This window comes from Rhinolophus sinicus, chromosome 5 (assembly GCF_057876585.1).
Source record: "Rhinolophus sinicus isolate RSI-liver-muscle chromosome 5, RSI-T2T, whole genome shotgun sequence".
NCBI classification, from domain to species: Eukaryota; Metazoa; Chordata; class Mammalia; order Chiroptera; family Rhinolophidae; genus Rhinolophus; species Rhinolophus sinicus.
In genome coordinates this window covers 102,708,407-102,726,316 of record NC_142505.1, presented here as the reverse complement: position 1 = coordinate 102,726,316, position 17,910 = coordinate 102,708,407, and the positions used below count along the sequence as shown (strand labels likewise).

General features: G+C 47.3%; 1 protein-coding gene across 1 annotated transcript in view; it reads right to left on the bottom strand.

Moving 5' to 3' along the window:
- WWC1 (WW and C2 domain containing 1) overlaps window positions 1-17,910 on the bottom strand; it is a 124,733-nt gene that overhangs the window by 47,049 nt on the left and 59,774 nt on the right. Inside the window, exons 2-5 of the mRNA XM_074313878.2 lie at window positions 17,262-17,371; window positions 13,204-13,407; window positions 3,550-3,626; window positions 2,086-2,165 (exon numbers count right to left, since the gene is read on the bottom strand). Coding sequence (XP_074169979.2) covers window positions 2,086-2,165; window positions 3,550-3,626; window positions 13,204-13,407; window positions 17,262-17,371 — 471 coding nt within the window. The remainder of the gene's footprint in view (window positions 1-2,085; window positions 2,166-3,549; window positions 3,627-13,203; window positions 13,408-17,261; window positions 17,372-17,910) is intronic.

The window sequence follows — 17,910 nt, the reverse complement described above, 5'->3', positions numbered from 1 at the left end:
GGTCACCCCACTCCCCTCCCACTCACTGGGTTCCCCGTATGTACCAGGCACTGGCACACATCTGACACGACTTTTCCAATGCAATCTTTACAATGACTTATTTTTCAGATAAGGAAACCAAAGCTCAGAGATTCCAGGAAACGCATTTGAACCCAGGCCATCTCCTCCTGAGGCTGCATTCCCAAGCCCCCATGCCAAGGTGTGCATTAAAGCAGAAGTTCCTCCAAACGGAACACGGGAGCGAGCGGGCTTCCAGCTGGGGAGCGTGGGCAGCCAGAGCTGTGGTGGAGTCTTACTTATCTGGGCTGATATCAAACGTCGGGTGGGAGGAGGGAGGGAATCAAAAGGAGGCTTGTCTTTGGGGTTTCAGCTCAGCTTACCAAACGACAAGAATGTTCAATGCTGCTACAGGGTGACAAAGTGGTAAAACAGGTTTGTGGTGGCTCAGAGAATAATGGGACGTGTTCTCACCACCAGCTCCCGAGGACTGTAAGAAGAGGGCAGAGGGGAGGGTGCTGGGGTACGCCGATGAGGGAGTGAGGAGCCCGAAACTAAGTGCTCAGAAGCTGCTCCACTGCGAGTGAAGTGGAGGACTGAGGAGGCTTCCCAGGTCAAAAACACGAATTTCCTAAGCTCACATGACTGCCCACAACCGTCCCTGGCAGCACTAAAGATCAGCGAGAAACATAAAGCACGATCCCTTAATGAGATTAGAATCCGGTTTCAGACAGGATTGAGTATGTAGCTATACGTAGGTAACTAACATATATCTATATGAGCACATACGTATAAAACCATAATATGTGGTAATTTATAATGCAGAAATGTATTACACACCATCTATAATACAAAGCCGTACTTTCCTATACCTTGTGGGGGAGTCACGGTGGTTCACCCCAGGCACTGGGGACTTGGGGGTGGGAAGATGTGAATAAGAACCAACCGGCCCCTCAACTGGTGGTCACGGTTCCCTCAATAAATTGGTCTTAGAGCTAGACATCAAAAGGCTCAGGCTGCGGCCACAGACTGGTGGAAGTGGATTTGAGGTTCAGACGATAAGGAAAAGGTACAATCAGGGAGAGACAAAAAGCAAGTGACTACAGAAGCTGCAGTCTGTACAGATGTGACCTCCCTGGGAATCTATGAGATGTGTCCCTGAGAACAGAGAATCTCCGACTGGATGTCCTCCCCGGAGCTGCCAAGACCAGGCACCTTTGTAATGACTGTACAATGAGCCCATCAGATACACTGCACGGGACTCAAAGCGCAAGTCTTGCTCATGTGTGTTGTCAATAACGACAGTAAGCTAATACTTATTGAGCACTTACTATGTGACTCGGTTTCCTCATCTATAAGATGGAGTTAGCGAAAACCACATTTCGTAGAGAGTTGCAATGAGGATCAAACGAGGTCACTCAGGCGGAAACACTGAAAATACTTCCTGGCAGGGAGTAACTGCTCTGCGCTAGCACAAGCGGGACGACAGTGAACACATCTGCTCTCAGGAAACGACAGAGCTACATCTTGCTTGGCTCCAAGTCAGCTTCTGAACGTGAGAATTATCGTTACCCAGGATAACTCGGTCAGAGTCATCCCGGAGACTCCGTAAGTCACCATAAAGGACTCTTCTAGCAATTTGTTTGTTGTGGGGGAGATCCTTGCTGCTTCCGTGGAGCACACCAGAGGAAGTCGCTGCTGTTTTAGGGAGGTCGTGGGCGAAAAAAGAGCTTGTTTTGTTGGTGTGCCTATGAGAATCTCCTGGGTCTACTGGAGCGGATGAGATGGGGCACAGAAATGCTCCATGTTATGTGTTTCTAGGATTGACTCGTAAAACTCAACTGAATGGAACAGGCTTGAACGGCTTCTGGAATTCAGGGGACGACAGGAACTCTGGTCTGAAATGATTCCCCCTTTCTCTTTCTAAACCTGAACTGTGGGTGATGACATCGTCAGTCAATGCCAATGGAACAGAACAGAATGAATGAATAGAAAGCCACATTTAGAGAAGGAGGAAAGGGCCTGACAGAGAGAAAGACAGAGGGCAGGTGGGGGGCATGGGAGGGGGGCACAGTGGAGTGGACTCACTTCTGCAGGGTCTGAAAGCCACGCTCTTTGAACTGTAGCTCCTGCTGGAGGTGAACCATCTCTCTCTTCAGCTTGTTGACCTGGGTGACAGAAAACCACACACACACACACACACACACACACACACACACACACACGGGACTAGGTAAGAGGTTGGCATTGAGCTGCAGGCTGCCTTCTCCCAAAAGGGAACCCCAGACTCCCCCCACTGCCGGCATAATGACTCAGGTCACCACCACATGGGCCACACTGGTCACAATACCCTCCCCTGGCCGGTGCTGCCTTGTTCTCTGCACTGCCCCTTCAGCCGGCATTGCAGCCCGGAGTCCGGGACGTCATCCATAGCCAGCCCTTGCCCCAGGGAAACAGGAGGCGGGCAGGAGTTGGCGGACGTGCCACAGAGCTTGGCCTCCCCACTACCTAGCTGGGTGAGCTCTCTCAGGGCCTCTCCCCTCGCTGAGCCTCCCCTCCGGTTCTGCTGAATGACACCGATGGCATTCCTTAAAGCAGGTAATGGGTGTGGGAGTGCTGTGCATGGATGCAAGAGGCAATACAGTAACTTCAGAGACAAGACATGGCCGGGAGCCAGCTCCGGCAGGCAGGAATGCTGTGCGTGGCCTGCAGGGTTTGTAAATTTTTAAAAATTAGTGGCTAATAATTAAATATTGAGAAATTTCATATAATAAGCCTCGCTATGCAGTTCTTCTCTACAAATACTTGAAGGTGTGCCAGCACTGAGCCCACATTCCTGCACGGCCACGGCAGGCGAGGGCCGAAATTCAGCTCCTTCAGACACGGTGTCTGTGTCCAGGTTAGAGCGTCTGCCTCCCTCACCGCCAGCCCTCGCCCCACTTGTATGGCTGCTTCCAGGCATGTGCGTGGGTAGAACCCATCTGAAGCTTAACTAAACCAGTGTTCTAAATACGGACTTTACCTTGAACACATCACTTAATTGCTGTGCTTCAGTTTCTACATCAGGGAAATGGTAACTGTGACGTAATTAAATAAGCTAACGTAGCCACGAGCAGTAGCTAGGAAGGTAGCACATGACACTACGAACTCTGGAATAAGACTCCATCCCTGGTGACCTTGGGCAAGTCACTTCTCCCCTAAGCCTCTGCTTACTCATCTGCAAATGCAGACACCGACAGTAGCTACTTCATGGCGTTGTCCTAAGGACCTGAGGCAATACGTATGGAGCTTTTAGCCCCATGCCTGGTACATAGTGACTGGTTGTGAAATGGTAGCCGCTGTTACTGTTACTATTCCCATGCTGAGGACAACTACTGCTACTCATGTTACTGTTTAGGGCCTCCTTAGTCAGCACTGGCTGCCACTGCCCGCTTGAAGGATTTACTCTGTTTTTTGTTGTTGCTTTTTTTGGGGGTGGGGGGCGGCTAGGGGCCTAAGGCTGCTTTAGTGACCCCCCCCTCCCCATCAATAGCACAGACAAAGAGGCCCTACCCGGGATTTTGCAGTGGCAATTTCAGCTTTCAGGATTTCAGGGTCATACTTAGAGCTGGATGATGAACCGGAAACCACTGCAATGAAAAAAAGAAAAAAATTCTGTAGAAGAAACACGTTTTGGCAAAGTTGGCTTGTTTGGCCATCTGGATGACCCCAGAGAGGAATGACTAGTAGTGAACAACCTAAATATCCAACAAAGGGGAGTTTGTTGAATAAATATGGTACATGCATAAAATGGGGACTATGCAACTTATATGATTTAAAATAATGGTGCAGAAGAATATTGAACAAAAGAGAAAAGGTCCAAAACGTATGTGAAAATGATAGTTTACAAAAAATTATAAATAACCTAAATATGGAAAATATACACAGTAAACAAATATATACACATGCATATACCTCTAAAAAAGACTGGACAGAAATATACCAAAAAGATAACATTGATATCTACAAATCTGGATGATGGATACTATTAATTTTCATCTTCGTGTTTTTATCTTTTCTACATTTCCACATTTTCTAACACGAACATATTTTTACAATCAGAAAAAAATTACTGAAAATATTACTTATTGTACTTTACAATATTAAGGTACATTTGAAAAGGAAAATGAATTACCCATAAACCTATTGTCCTAACACAATGATTTTTTTTCCTCCGAGTTGCCTTCCAATGTTTATCGACAGTTCCATCGTGTACTGTCATCTTACTGCATTTTAAAAATAGTTATGTCTTGAAAAAGGATTTTAAGGCTAGCAAAAATAAACACAACAGAGCAAAATCCATTTAAAGAAAAATGAGACAAAAGGGAAAATGAGAGTGAGGCAGCAACGTGGCCATAGGTGTGAGGTTAGGGCTCACAGCATCCATGAGGTCCCACTTCCTGACCAGTCGCCACAAACCTGGCTGAGCTTCCTCACTGGAACTGTGAAGAGGGAAACAGGGCTGATAAAGGATTCACAGTATCCTTAAGGTGAACACAACCCCACTGTTTGGGAAAAGGACAGCCATTCCTGGTCGGGAGGCCAGAGAAGTGTTTCTCCCATGAGTCCTCAATCCCACTTGTGTGACCAATTTCACCAACTCCCCATCACGCTGCCTATTCCTGTGTAGCAAGACCACCTGCTGGCTACAGACCTACCCGGATTTTTCTGAAGATAGAGAAGCTTATTTGGAGATCAACCGGGACATACAGAGTGAAGGGGATGATCCTCTTCAGATGTGGCCAAAATACTTGAATGGGCCTTCTGCTTGCATGAGGAAAGTTACAATGTAACACTGGGAAGCTCCGGAAAGGAGAGCTAAAACTGCTCTGCCTCTTCGGATGTAGCAAAATACTTGAATGGGCCTTCTGCTTGCATGAGGAAAGTTACAATGTAACACCGGGAAGCTGGGGGGGGGGAAGGAGAGCTAAAACTGCTCTGCATAACAGCACATGGGATGGTTTGCACATGGCAGTGTTGCATTTCTGCCTGTTTACAATGGTGATGATGGCGATGGTGAGGGTGAGGAGCATGATTGAGGCTGGGCTTTCCCAGAAGAGATGAGGAGGGGGCATCAGGATGGAGAGGGCCTTGTGGCCCTCGTGGTGAGCATGGAACAGGGTCTTCAGGCACAGGGACGTTTCGTTTCCAAATGGAAGCTTCCACTTCCTGCGTTCTAACTTCTTTGGTCTTTGCTGCTCTTGGGGATTGGGGGTGGGGGTGGGGGCAACCTGGTTGGATGCAGAGCTGGAGGCAGTGACTTAAGCATAGTCCCCAGGTGGGCAACAAAATGTTAAGGTAGTTAATATACTTGTTACCCACTGATCAATAAGAATAAACCCAGGGAAAAACAAGAATCACCTCCAGTAATGAGATGGGGATACACGCAAAAAGGGGGTGCCTGTTTAGCAAGCGTTCTGCCCTACCCACCACCCTGCTCATCAGACCATGGTGCTGGACTTGGGTCCACACTTCAGGGAAATGGTCAGACGAGCATGGGAGCCGCCTGGGAGAACTCATAAAAAATGGCAAGACCTGTCCCCTAACACAGCGAGGGTGGTTGCAGGGACCAGCAATACCAGGGCTGACTTGTGGAACATGGGAGCGTTCAGTGGGCATGCTCAGAAATCCTGAAGTAACGGGAACCCCAGAAAGAACAGACTCCGCCACCTGGGCCACCGGGGCTTGAAGTATTATCCTCTGGAGCATCACTGAGCAATGCACACTATTTGTACCCAAAGCTGCTGAAATGAGATGTGGCCTGTTATCATTTTTAAGTAAACATTTTATCAACGTAAAAAAATACATATGGAAAAGTGCACAAATCATATGTGGGCAGCTTGAAGAATTTTCATAAAAATACACTCAACAAACTAGCCTCCCCCATCAAGAAACAGGTCATCAGCTGGTGTCTGTGTCCCCTCACTGCCCCTCCAACAAAAAGAAGTTTATATTTGAAAAGGACCTTAGAGACTGCCTTTAAAGTCTCACCTTTTCATAGTTTTTAATTTTTAGTTTTTGCTCAAGTTATATAGGAACACAGCTTAATGGTCCAACACAGTACGAGTTTTGCTATTAAAAAAAGAGCATGTCACAGGTCCCTAACCCCAATATTTCACTCCCTGTAAGGGAACCATTTCAACGTTGTCAGCCAGTTTTTCAGGTATCCACCTATATGTGTGTAATATGCTTGTATTGCTACTTCTTGATTTTTATCAGTTTTAGGCATTATTTATTCACTTGTCTCTCTGAAGAAGGAAGCCTTAGGTTCCCTCCCTTCTCAGCCCTACACCACACTTGTGCACCACTCCCAATGCCCTAGCCCCCTCAGAGACAGCGTAATTTCGGTGAAAGCAATCTTTGGTGTTTGCATTGCTTTTACTCTGTAAACACTATTTGGGGCAGAGGCATGTAGCCTCTTGCTTGCTTTTCCTTTCCAAGCACGTTTATTTTTCCAAGAGTTAATAATTGTCATTTTTATGTTTGTCTACAAACTTATCACTGATTCAAACTTACAGCCTGCCAGTTAATTCAGTCTCCTCTCAGAGGCCAGGCCAGTATGCCCAGTCTGCCGGGTTGCTCTATTTGGCTCTGCCTCACCAGGCGTGTTAGCTTCAGTGTGAACTGCTCACTCTGTCTGCACAGCTGGCACCCTGAGATTCCCTACTTGCCTCCGTCTCCTTCCTCTGTCTTCTCTTCTGTGGCCTACCCCTTCATTTTGGTGGAACACCACTTCTAGGAGCTTCACGAGAAGGAAACCACAAAGGAAATACTTTTTTTGAACGCTTGTGTGTCTAAATATATCTTTTTTTTTTTCTGTTACTCACGCTGCACAGGGTAGCCCAGCTCCAGGGAGAGCAGTTGTTCACAATCTTAGCTGTAGAGGGCGCAGCTTACTGGCTCATGTGGGAATTGAACTGACAACCTAGGCGTTAGGAGCACGGCGCTCCAGCCACCTGAGCCACCCGGCCGGCCCTAAAAATATCTTTATTCTATTCTATACTTGATTCAAGGTAGTTTTGCTGGATATAGAATTCTAGGTCGGAAACGATTATTACCCTTAAAAGTTTGAAGGCATTGCTCTCTTGTCTTTTAGGTTTCCGGTGTTACCACTGAGAAGTCCGGAGCTGTTTGGAGCCCTAATAATTTTTGTGTGACCCGGTTTTATTCTCTGAAAGCTTTTAAGATGTGGAATCGTTCCCAGTGTTTGAAGTTGCACAACGACAGGCCTTAGTGAGGTTGACTTGTATCCACTGTGTTGGGTTGTTCCCAGAGGCTTTTCCATCTAAAAACCCTCTGCCATCAGTTCTGGGAAATTCTTCTGTATAATTTCATTGATGCTTCTTTCCCCGTTGCCTCTGCTCTGCCTGAACTTTCTTTATTCAGAAAGTAGATTTCCTGGCCGGGTGCTCTATTTTTCCCTCTTATATTCCATCTCATTATACTTTTCTTCTGCTTTTTAGAAGATTTCCCCAGTGTTACTTTCTAGTCTTCATACAGATTTTTCATTTCTATCGTATTTTAATTTTCAAAGGTTCTTTCCTGTTCTCTGGAGGTTCCTTTTGATAAAAGGTAGCCTCCTGTGCTTGCTTCATGGTTGCGTAGCTTCTCTATGTTTTCTTCTCCACGTATACTTCCTGTTCCCTCCGAGGCCCTCCCATCACCATGTGTTTGTATCAATCTCTATTTTTCATGTGTGAGCCTTTCCTCAATGTCTGCAATCTCAGCTGTTGGCTCACATTTAAGAGTGGGGGCCCAAAATGTTGACTGAAGCAGAGCTGTTTACTGTGGATTCCATGGTACATGACTTGGCTGGACTGTTTCATCAGGAATCCTCACTGTCAGTGTCTTTACATCTTTTCATCTCTTTTCTCTGTTCAGATTTCCCCAGACTCTTCTACTGTCCAGCCTGGAGGGTAATAGCCTGGCACCATTCTGGGAACCAAGGAGTACACATGGCTGGCATCTCCAAAATCCTGACTGTCCACATTCACTTAATCGCGTTTTCAGTATGGTACACCCTGGCATTGAACTTACCTTGATCCTGCAGTCCAGAAACTCTGTTTTGCTCTCTCCAAAAAAAAATAAACTTCAAGTCTTTTTCCAGGTTGGGGATGGGCAATTGCGTGGCTGTTCCAATTTGGGAAGGAGATCTGGTAGTCTGTCCCAGAAACAACTTTCTTCCAATCCTCTCTATTTGAGACTGTCCTCACTTCACTCCCAATCCCAGTCATAGGTGCATCTCCAGTTTGCACTATGTAGATGACAGTGTTGGTTTTTCTCACTCCTGGTACATTTTCTCTTTTCTCAGGTCTATCAGATAGGTTGCCACCTGTCTGCTTTCACCTTTTACTGCTGTTCTTTTTTCTCCAAGTTTCCCTGTCTTTCTGCACATGTGCCTTTAAAAATCTCTTATCTGATCTTTTCTTAGTTTCAGGAGTGAGTGAAATCAGATGGGTGGGTCAACTGGCCTTTTTAACTGCAAGGTTCCCAATGATTTATTTTTCGAATTTTCTCTCTCCAAGACCTGGAGAGAGGAAAGAGCATGGGGAAGTCCCAAAGAACTCAGCACGCTTGAGTTCTCATCTTTCAGAGAATGGGAGGACCCCAGTGTAGCCCAAGGACCTTAGAAGTTGATTGGCTGACTTGGATTTAATTAAAGAGAATTGGTTTTAGGGTAAGACACTCCTGGGTAAAAAGGCTAGACTAGCTCTGCCCCTTTTTACCAGGGTGACCTTGGGGAAGCTACTTCCCCGCTCGGGGCCTCCATTTCCTTATCTGTAAAATGAGAACAGCAGTATCCTGCAGGAGTGTGTGTCTATGTGTACGTGCGTGGGGAGGGAGGTTACTTTAAATGGCACGTGTAGAGTGGCCAGCACATTGCCCTGCAGGAATATAACAGGTGCACATTAAATGTTAGTTGTCTTCTCCTTCCTCATGGAGCTAGAGATTGCACCAGAGGTGACAACAAAGTCTCCATCCCCAGAGCGGAGTTCCACTTTGGCCAGGCCCCACATTCCAAGGCCAGGTGGCAAAACTCTCACAAGCCCCAGCAGGCCAGGTGAGTTAGAAGCGAGGCATGTAACCTCACCCGTCTATCGACAGGCGGAAGAGCTTGACCTGGAAGGCAAACCTGGCTTGTAAAACCCGAAGAAAGTCATGAGGAAGCTTGGGTCATTTCACTTTAACTGGGATGGTTGGGCTGGGGGACGCCCCAATTCCTGGCCAGTGTGGATCTCAGATCAGGTTGCCTGAGATGACCCCGCTGCCGTCAGATGGAAGTTTTTTAACATTCTTTAACAGAGGTGTCTTTGGGCCTGAGGGTGCTCTTGGGAGCGTCCAGAAGTCACATGACAGGACTGCATAGTTTATTCCCTATCATTAAGCATGGATTTTTTTCAATAGGTTCCAAGGATCTGTTAAAAATCCTTGTCATTTCAATGCCAATGAATTAATAATATCAAATAATAACTGTTATTATTTATTGACAGCTTAAGGATATGACAAGTACTATTCCAAGTCCTTTACATTTGTTAACTACTTTAAGCCCCATAACACCCCAATGAAGGTAATACTATTACTATGTCCATTTATAAATGCAGACTTTGAGGCAGAGAAAAGTGGCATAACTTGGGCATGGGTACAGGACTAGTAAATTGCATATCCTGAATTTGGACCCAGGCAGTCCAGCTCCAAAGTCCATACACTCAAAATATTATGTCAAGTGTTTCCTGCCAAGAAGAATGTTTATTGAGCTGTGACTTATGTTCTAAGGGAATTGTTTTACCTGGACCAGTGGTTTTTGATGGGGAAATCTTGCCCCCACGGACACATCTGGCAATGTTTAGAGACATTTTTGGTTGTCACAACTTGGGGTCAGGAGGACGACTGGTGTCTAGTGGATAGAGACCAGGGACGCTGCAAAACATCCTACAATATACAGGATAACGCCTACAACGAGGATTTACCTGACCCAAATGTCAGTAGTACTGAGGTGGAGAAGCCCTGACACGAAGCCACGAGAGGAAGGTCCATACCATGAACACTTCTACATTTAAATGGAACAAAGCTCAGACTTACAGAGATGAGGTACGGTCCCCAAGTGGACACAGTAACGACAGAACGGGGACCGGAACCCGAGACTTCTGACTTTGCCGTCCAGGGACCGCACTTCCCCCCACACAGTGCTGCTCTGCAGGGCGGCTTCATTCTTGCCCGAGCGCCTCTTTTCTCCACCCTGACTTTATTTTGGAAACTACACTTACGGAAAATTTGAAAGCACAACACAATGAATATTGCTATATCTTTCATCTAGATCCAAGTTATCACATGTCCCCATGTTTGTTCTGTCTATCCCTCCCGCCACCCCAATTCTTTCTCTCAGTAAGATGTCTGGTTCATAGTAAGTCCCACCGGAGATGGTGGCCAAGATGAAAACCCATCCCACATTCAAAGCCATCAACATGTCACTGACATCCATTCATCTGCTCATGAGACTGACAACATCATCTCCCTCCCCTTTTTTTTGGAATTAAGTCGCAGGCATGTGTGTCCTAAGAACAAGGACATCGTCCTACAAAGCCACCACATCATTATGAGAAGGTCTCAGCTGTCTGAGAATGTCTTTTACGGCTGCTTCCCCTCCCACCCTCATCCCCCCATACAGGGTCTTATCAAGGTGCAAACATTTTATATGGTTTATGCCTCCTGAGACTTTTGTAAAAGTCTAGAACAGCTTCCTTTCTTTTTGGTTTTTCAAAGCAGTTGTGTTTGAAGAGTCCAAGCCCACTATCTTGTAGGATATTCCATGTTATGGATTTGTCTGGCTGTGTTGTCATGATGCGATTGAGAGTAAGCGTTCTTGTCAAGACTCCTCCACGAGGTTCCTCCTGCCCCTCATCAGAAACCACATGTCAGTCTGTCTCATTCTTGGCGACGCTAACTTATCAGCTGTGTAAGGCGGTGGCTGCAGCTCTGTGCCACGTGCACATACACTTCATCCTCCGAAATTACTGATTGATTTGTGGGGTGATACTTTGGGTCTATGTAAACATCCTGTCCCTCAAACAGGAAGGTTTATACACTTGTCATTTTTTTCAGACTGCGTGAATTCAGAGACAAAAAAAAAAGACTTCTTCAGTTTCACTAGGGACAGTATCTCCCTTCCAGGATTGCGGTAAGGGCAATGCTATAGACTGACTAACTTGTGTCCCGAAAAATCACGTGTTGAAGCCTTAACCCCTAATGTGATGGTGTTTGGTGGTGGGGCCGTTTGGAGGTGATTTGGTTCAGGTAAGGTCACGAGGGTGTGGCCTTATAAGAAGTGACACAACGGACAGCATGCTGTCTCTCTCTCTGCCATGGGAAGACACAGTGAGAGGTGGCCGTCTGGCAGCCAGGAAGAGGGCTCTCACCAGAACCAGACCATGCTGGCTCCCTGATCTTGGACTGCCAGCCTCCAGAACTGTGGGAAGATACATTTCTGTCACTTAAACCACCCAGTCTATGTAGTATTTTTGTCATGGCAGCCTGAGCCAAGACAGATTAAGAGCTAAAACCCTCACGACAGTTTCCAGGACATAATTTGACCCAGAAATAGCTAATGAGTATAACAGAATTCGTTTCCATAATCTGAAATCCTGGGATTTTTCTTGAGTTGCTCAGGAAAAGGGCAGGGCTGGGACAGTGAGTGACCTGGTAAGTTTTGTCCAAACTTGCCCCTGGCAGACCAAACTTCTCAAAGTGAGGGCTTCATAAGGAGGAGGGGTGTCTGGTGACCCAGCCAAGCCACGGCCTCCCTGACACTATGGCCTAATGCTGGCTCCTTGGCACACACTGAAAATGTTGGGGAGACAGACGGAATGGGTTTGGAACTTATTGCCTCTCACCAGCTGTAAGACCCCAGGCACGTTATCGATCCCCTTTAAATCTCGGTTTCCTTATGTGTGAGAAGACGTTTAATTGTACTTGCCTAGAGTCGGTACAAGGATGAACTGAAATAGCAAATTCCGACCTTCGCAGAAAGCCCATCATGTAGTAAGCACTCATCAACCACAGGAGAGGCTTGGGTATTAGAAACAGGGGTCAAAGATTTAAACAAAGTCACGTTGGAAGAGGTTAGCGGGCTCTGTGACAGCCACCATTCTGGTGTGGCCATGCAGTGGGAGTGAACGACGGGGGGTGGGGGGGTGGGCTCTGACATGCCTGCTGCCCCCCTGCAGGGAGCAGGGACCACAAAGAGGCCCTGGCCTTATAGCTTCTCTTCTAGTGGAGGAAATACCGACAGGCAGCTAAGCAGATGTCCTGTGATACGTGCTATGAAGAAAATACACACAGAGCCATTACAGAGGATAACTTTGGGGCGCGGGGGGTCTGCTGATAGAGTTGTCACAAGTAGGACTCTCAGAGGACACAGCCTGAAGGATAAGACTGGAAGGATGAGAAAGAACGAGCAGCGTGCAGAAGTGCTGAGGTGCAAAGGTGCAGGGCAGGCTAGGGAAGCAGAAGTGGAGGAGGGGTGGCCTCCGTGCATCTGGAGATTAATGGATGAGAGCACGAGATGGGCTGGAAGTGGCCGGCAGAGGCCTGACCACCTAGGGCTGCGGAGGCCACAGAGAGGGCAATGGGAAGCCACTGAAGACGTGCTTTTACATTGTGGTAACACATATGCAACATAAAATTGACCACTTTCACCATTTTTAAGTGTACAGTTCAGGGACATTACGTGCATTCCTATGGTTGTGCAAACATCACCACCATCTGTCTCCAGAACTTTTTCATCTTCCCAACCTGAAAATCCATACCCATTAAACATGAACTCTCCACACCCCACTTCCCCCAGCCCCGGAAGGGTTTGAAACAAAGCGATAATGTAACTTGACTGGCATTCTGAGGTGACTACAGATGAATGAACAAAAAATGGAATGAAAACGGCAAATGAATCATTGCAGGGCAGGAGCAGGGAGAGATGGTTTGCGCAGGAGTGGACACGGAGGAAAACAGGCAGATGAGAGAAGCACTGAGAGGCAGTACAGGCAGGATTCAGGGTAGCCATTCCCCTCTCCCTGTAGTGGGGTGGGGGGCGGGGCTGGGTGCTGGTGGGGGGTCAGGGGATGGGCACTGACAGGGGTGGGGGATGGGTGCTGCAGGGTGGGGGGCGGTACTCACAGCTGACCTGGGAGCCCAGCTTGTGCTCCCAGACGGCATGCAGCTGCTGATACTCCTGCTGCGCGAGCTCCAGGCGCTGCTGCTTCACCTGGTAGATCTCCTTCTGTGCGCTCAGGGCCTCCTGGGCCACCACCAGGTAGTCCTTCAGCATGTGCTCCTGCTCCCGCCGCCATTGTACCCGGGGGTCCTCGATCTGCGTGGTTTCTGGAACAGACCCCAGAGACTCTAGGTCAGCACCTCACAACTGTGTGTTTGGTTGGGGGCCTATGGAATCCACTACCAGAAAACAAAAAGCATAACGAATACAAAACCACAATCAATGTGAATGGGTTAAACTTAACCTATTAAAGAACAGAGACTATTCATTGCGATTAAGCAAACCAACACCCCATAAACCAGGATCGGTTTCCAAACCTAAAGTCCATCTGTCTGAAAACCGCTAGGAGAAAGACCAGACTTGAGTTCTAATCTGGACAGAGAGTCTCAAAGACATTATAGATGTTTAAGGGCACCTGTTTTGACAAAGAGTAAGGTAAAACAACTAACATTGCAGAGGATATGAAGAAAGAGGCACCTCCATACCCTACTGGAAATGTAAACTAGAACCCCCTAACTAGAGGGCTATCTGACATGCACAGTAACAGCCTTAAAATGTTCATACCCTTTGACCAACAATTCCCCTAATTTATTATAAAAATTAATAAACAATTCAGGCAAAGATGCATTGGTACAAAACCATGATAAAAACGATACCAATGAAAATAAATAACAAGCACTTCATAATGTTTATTCTATGCCAAGTACGATTCTAATTACTTTATATCTATTTATTCCTTCAATTCTTTCACGAACCCTATAAAGGAGATTCTATTACTACCCCCATTACACAAAAGAGAAAACTGAAACAGAGAGAGGTTAAGTAGCTTGCTCAAGGTCATACAGGAAATAAGTGCTCAAATAAGTATGTTATATTTACATAATACACTAAGACAGTCTTTAAAAATGTCTGAAGAAAATAAATAAACTGGAAAGGTGCTTCTGATATAAAAGTGAAAGTACAGGGTCCAAAACTGCATAATTTTGTATTTATCAAGATAAATATGCAGTTCTCCAAAAGATTAAGCGGAAACTTAGCAAATGATCAATAGTCACTGTCTTGATTCTTCATTTTAATTTTTTAAATTTTATGTACAATAAATATGTGCAGTGAAAATTTGGGGGGGGGGGAGAGTCAGAAGACAGACAGACATTAAAGAAAAGAGGCTAGCCAGAAGCTGAGCAGACGTAGAAGAGGTCAAAGCATCAATGCCCAAGACTGTCAACTCCTCAGTCATTTCCCTCTTGGTGGGTGGAGTCAGGCATGACTGACACACCAGAAATTGTATAATCAGGGCCACACGGTACATCCAGCCTGCAGATAGGTTTTGCTTAGCCCAAAGGCCTTTTGAGTACTGGTATTCAAAACCAGGAGCACATGCCACTCGCAGCTTGAAACTCTCCAACGGCTCCCACCTGACATGGAGCCGAAGCCAGAAGAACCCTTAAGGCAGAACACCGCCCACCTACGTACTGCTGTCCTCTGGCTGCTGTCCTTCCCCCTGCTTCCTCACTCACTCCGCTGTCTGCACACCTGCCCCCTTGCCATCCCCAGAGCAAGCTGAATGTGATCACACCTTAGTGTTTTGCTCTGTCTGTCCTCTACTTGAAACGCTCCCTCACCTCCTTCAAGTCTTAGCTCACACGGCCTTTTCTCAACAAGTCCTTCCCCTGCCCTCCCCCGGCCCCCCAAACCCATCCCAGCACACCCCGGCCTCACACACTGCTTTCAATTTTTCCCATAATACTGATAATTTTCTAACACACTGCACAATCTGCTTATTTATTCTGTTTATTTTCTCATTTGCCAAAACGAAAGCTCTCTAAGAGCAAGGATCATTTCCCTCTCATGTATCCCAAGCTCCCAGAACAGTGCCTGGAACACGTGTCAATAAACATTTGCTGAATGAATGAATGCTAGATGGTGGATTTAATTTGTTGTTCAATTCTATTGCGTCTATAACTCTTAAGAGTGCAATTTCAGTCAGTGCACAAAACACACAGACAGAGGACGGGTCCGAGTCCACAGCTCTGAATGCGAGGGCCTCGATGGTCACCTTCAGGCCGTATTTGTATCACTGGTTCCATCTACACAGGGGGCACCCTCCATGCAACAAGGGCACCTTCAAACAAGAAGGAAACCAGTAGCCTAAGAGCTGGTAAAATAACCAGATAGAATTATTCCCATTCTGACCCCCATTTACTCACTCCCCACCACATACCCACCCCATGTCTGCCATCATCCCCTCAAGAATAAACTCTGCTACTGCCCGCTACTCCTTCCTTCCTTCCATCTCTCCATCATCTCCCAGAAGCACCTTCAAACCCCGCTCTCACCATCAGACCTTAATGAGGGGGGTGCGCTCAGCAATTAGAAGCAGGAAAGGACTGATGAGGGTTCCTGTGCATCCGTGTTTAACCCAGCACACCATGCAGCCCTCCCAGCACTAACCTCATTCCCCAAACACACTCAATTAGGCATATTTACTTCTCATTACCCAGTACGCAATCATGAGTGCTAATAAAAAGCTCTGCTACCCCCAACAATGCAATTAATGCCATTAGCTGTCTCTCAGAAACTCTTCTACCCTTTGGTGCCAACAGTCTGCTCATTCATCCATTTTAGTCACGCATTCATGCGTTTACGCCCTTTTCTTTCTAGCAGAGGTCAAGTGCACACCTACTGTGTGTCCTACCAGGCAAAGGCCTGGGGTTAGGGAGATGAATTGGACACTCTCCTACTCCAGAAACAATTGCAGCAACAGCTAAGTGGTTACACTACGGGGTGATGAGGGGCACACAGAGGCATGGCCAGGTGCTACTGAAACCCAGACAGGGAAGTGGACGGAGAAGCATCTCAGGGCTGGTTCAAACCCCAGCTCTGCCGTGTTTTAGCTGCGTACGGAGCGGTCAATTACTACCGCTAAGTCCCATTTGTTAGATGGGGACCATCATCCGACACCCCTCAGGGTAGTTGAGAGGATTAAATGACATGAGGCCTGTCAAGGGGCCTCGCCCAGCACAGGGCACAGAGTATATGCTCAGGGAATGGGCTGCTAGGATTTGGAGCCTCAGGCTTTGCCAGGCGTGTCTCGTCTCATTCCATTCTCCTCCTGCCTGAAAGGATAAAGGAAATCCTCTTGTTCAGAAAGTTGAGAATGGAGACAGAAAAACAGAAAAACCCTCTTTCCTCTGTACACACGAACAAATGGGGCAGCAAATTTCAGAGGACAGGAGTGGTCTTGGCCAAGAAGGTACATAACGGATGAGGCCCAAATACACATCAAGTCTCCCTGGCTGGGGGACCACAACCTGGCTGCCTCCACCTGCCAGACAACATGCTTCTCCCTTTCTCAACCTATTCCTCCATCACAGGCCCAAAGAGAAAGACACTAGGAATCTTCATTCTGGATCAGGATATTTGGATCGCAGATGCAAAGTGAGGGTGGTGGACGGGTGGGGTAGAGACACACATACCAACCCACTGTGGACACACATGTGTGCACGCGGCTGGGAGCTTGCTGGGGCTCTGGCTGCTCCAAAATGATCTGTCAATGACAATGACACCTCTATCTTTAATGCAAAAAAAATCTTACACGCGTGAATTGATGCATGGAGAAAAGAAAAGAACACATGCACGCACACACATAAACACACACGTTTGGGAAATTTCTGGAATGATACATAAGAAATTGTTAGCAGGGCTCTGGCTCTGTAAAATTGGGGAGATGGGTTGCAAGAGGTGGAGTTTCGGATTCTATTTAAACCTCTTCTAAACTGCTATTTTATACGAACATACATTATCTAGCTATCTCAACACTGACATCTCTATAGAACTAATAACACAAAACGCAATCTGGCTTCAAGAACCTCCGCTGGTAGCTCTTTCAGACTTGGGGGTGAGCGTGGAGGGAGGGGAACGGGGAAAAGGGATGGGGAAGGGAGGATGGCCAGGAACTTACTGGTGTTGTGGTCTATGAAGTAATCTCCAACCTGTGGGTCATACGCCTCTTCCCATCCCAGCGGCAGCTCATTGCTGATGCAGTCGGCAAAGGTGAGCGGTTTGGTGTACCTGGCAGGGAGAGGAGAAACAGAGCGCATCAGCCGACAGCCCCCACGCCCCTGCAACTCGCTGCTTCTCTTGGCTTTCCTGCTCTTCAGGGCTAGCCCAACAGATCCAGACACTGTGCTGCCACCAGATCTGCCCTGCTGTCCCGGGAAGGTGAACACATGGAAGGAGGCGAGGGAATCTGCGTTCCCGCCCCAGCTTTGCCACTAACGAAAAGTAATTTGAGCAGGTCACCTTCCTCCTCTGGGCTTCTGTTTCTGCATCTCTAACAGAGGGCTTTGCAGGAAAGGGCTCGCAGGTCAAGTCCGGCTTCTAGGCTGGGACTCCAGCCCTCTCTGGCTTCTCCACCCGCAACTCAAGTACCCACCCCATGCCCAGTCTTCCTCCTGGCCCTGGCCCATGTGTGCCAAGCCCGCTTCCCCTCTGCAAAGCTGCAGTAGCAGCATCTAGAATAGCAGATGTTCCATCCCTGTGAGTTTGGCCAAAAGCAGTATTTATTTGCCTCCTGAGCTAGTTCCGTAATGCCTGTGCCCACTGGTGGC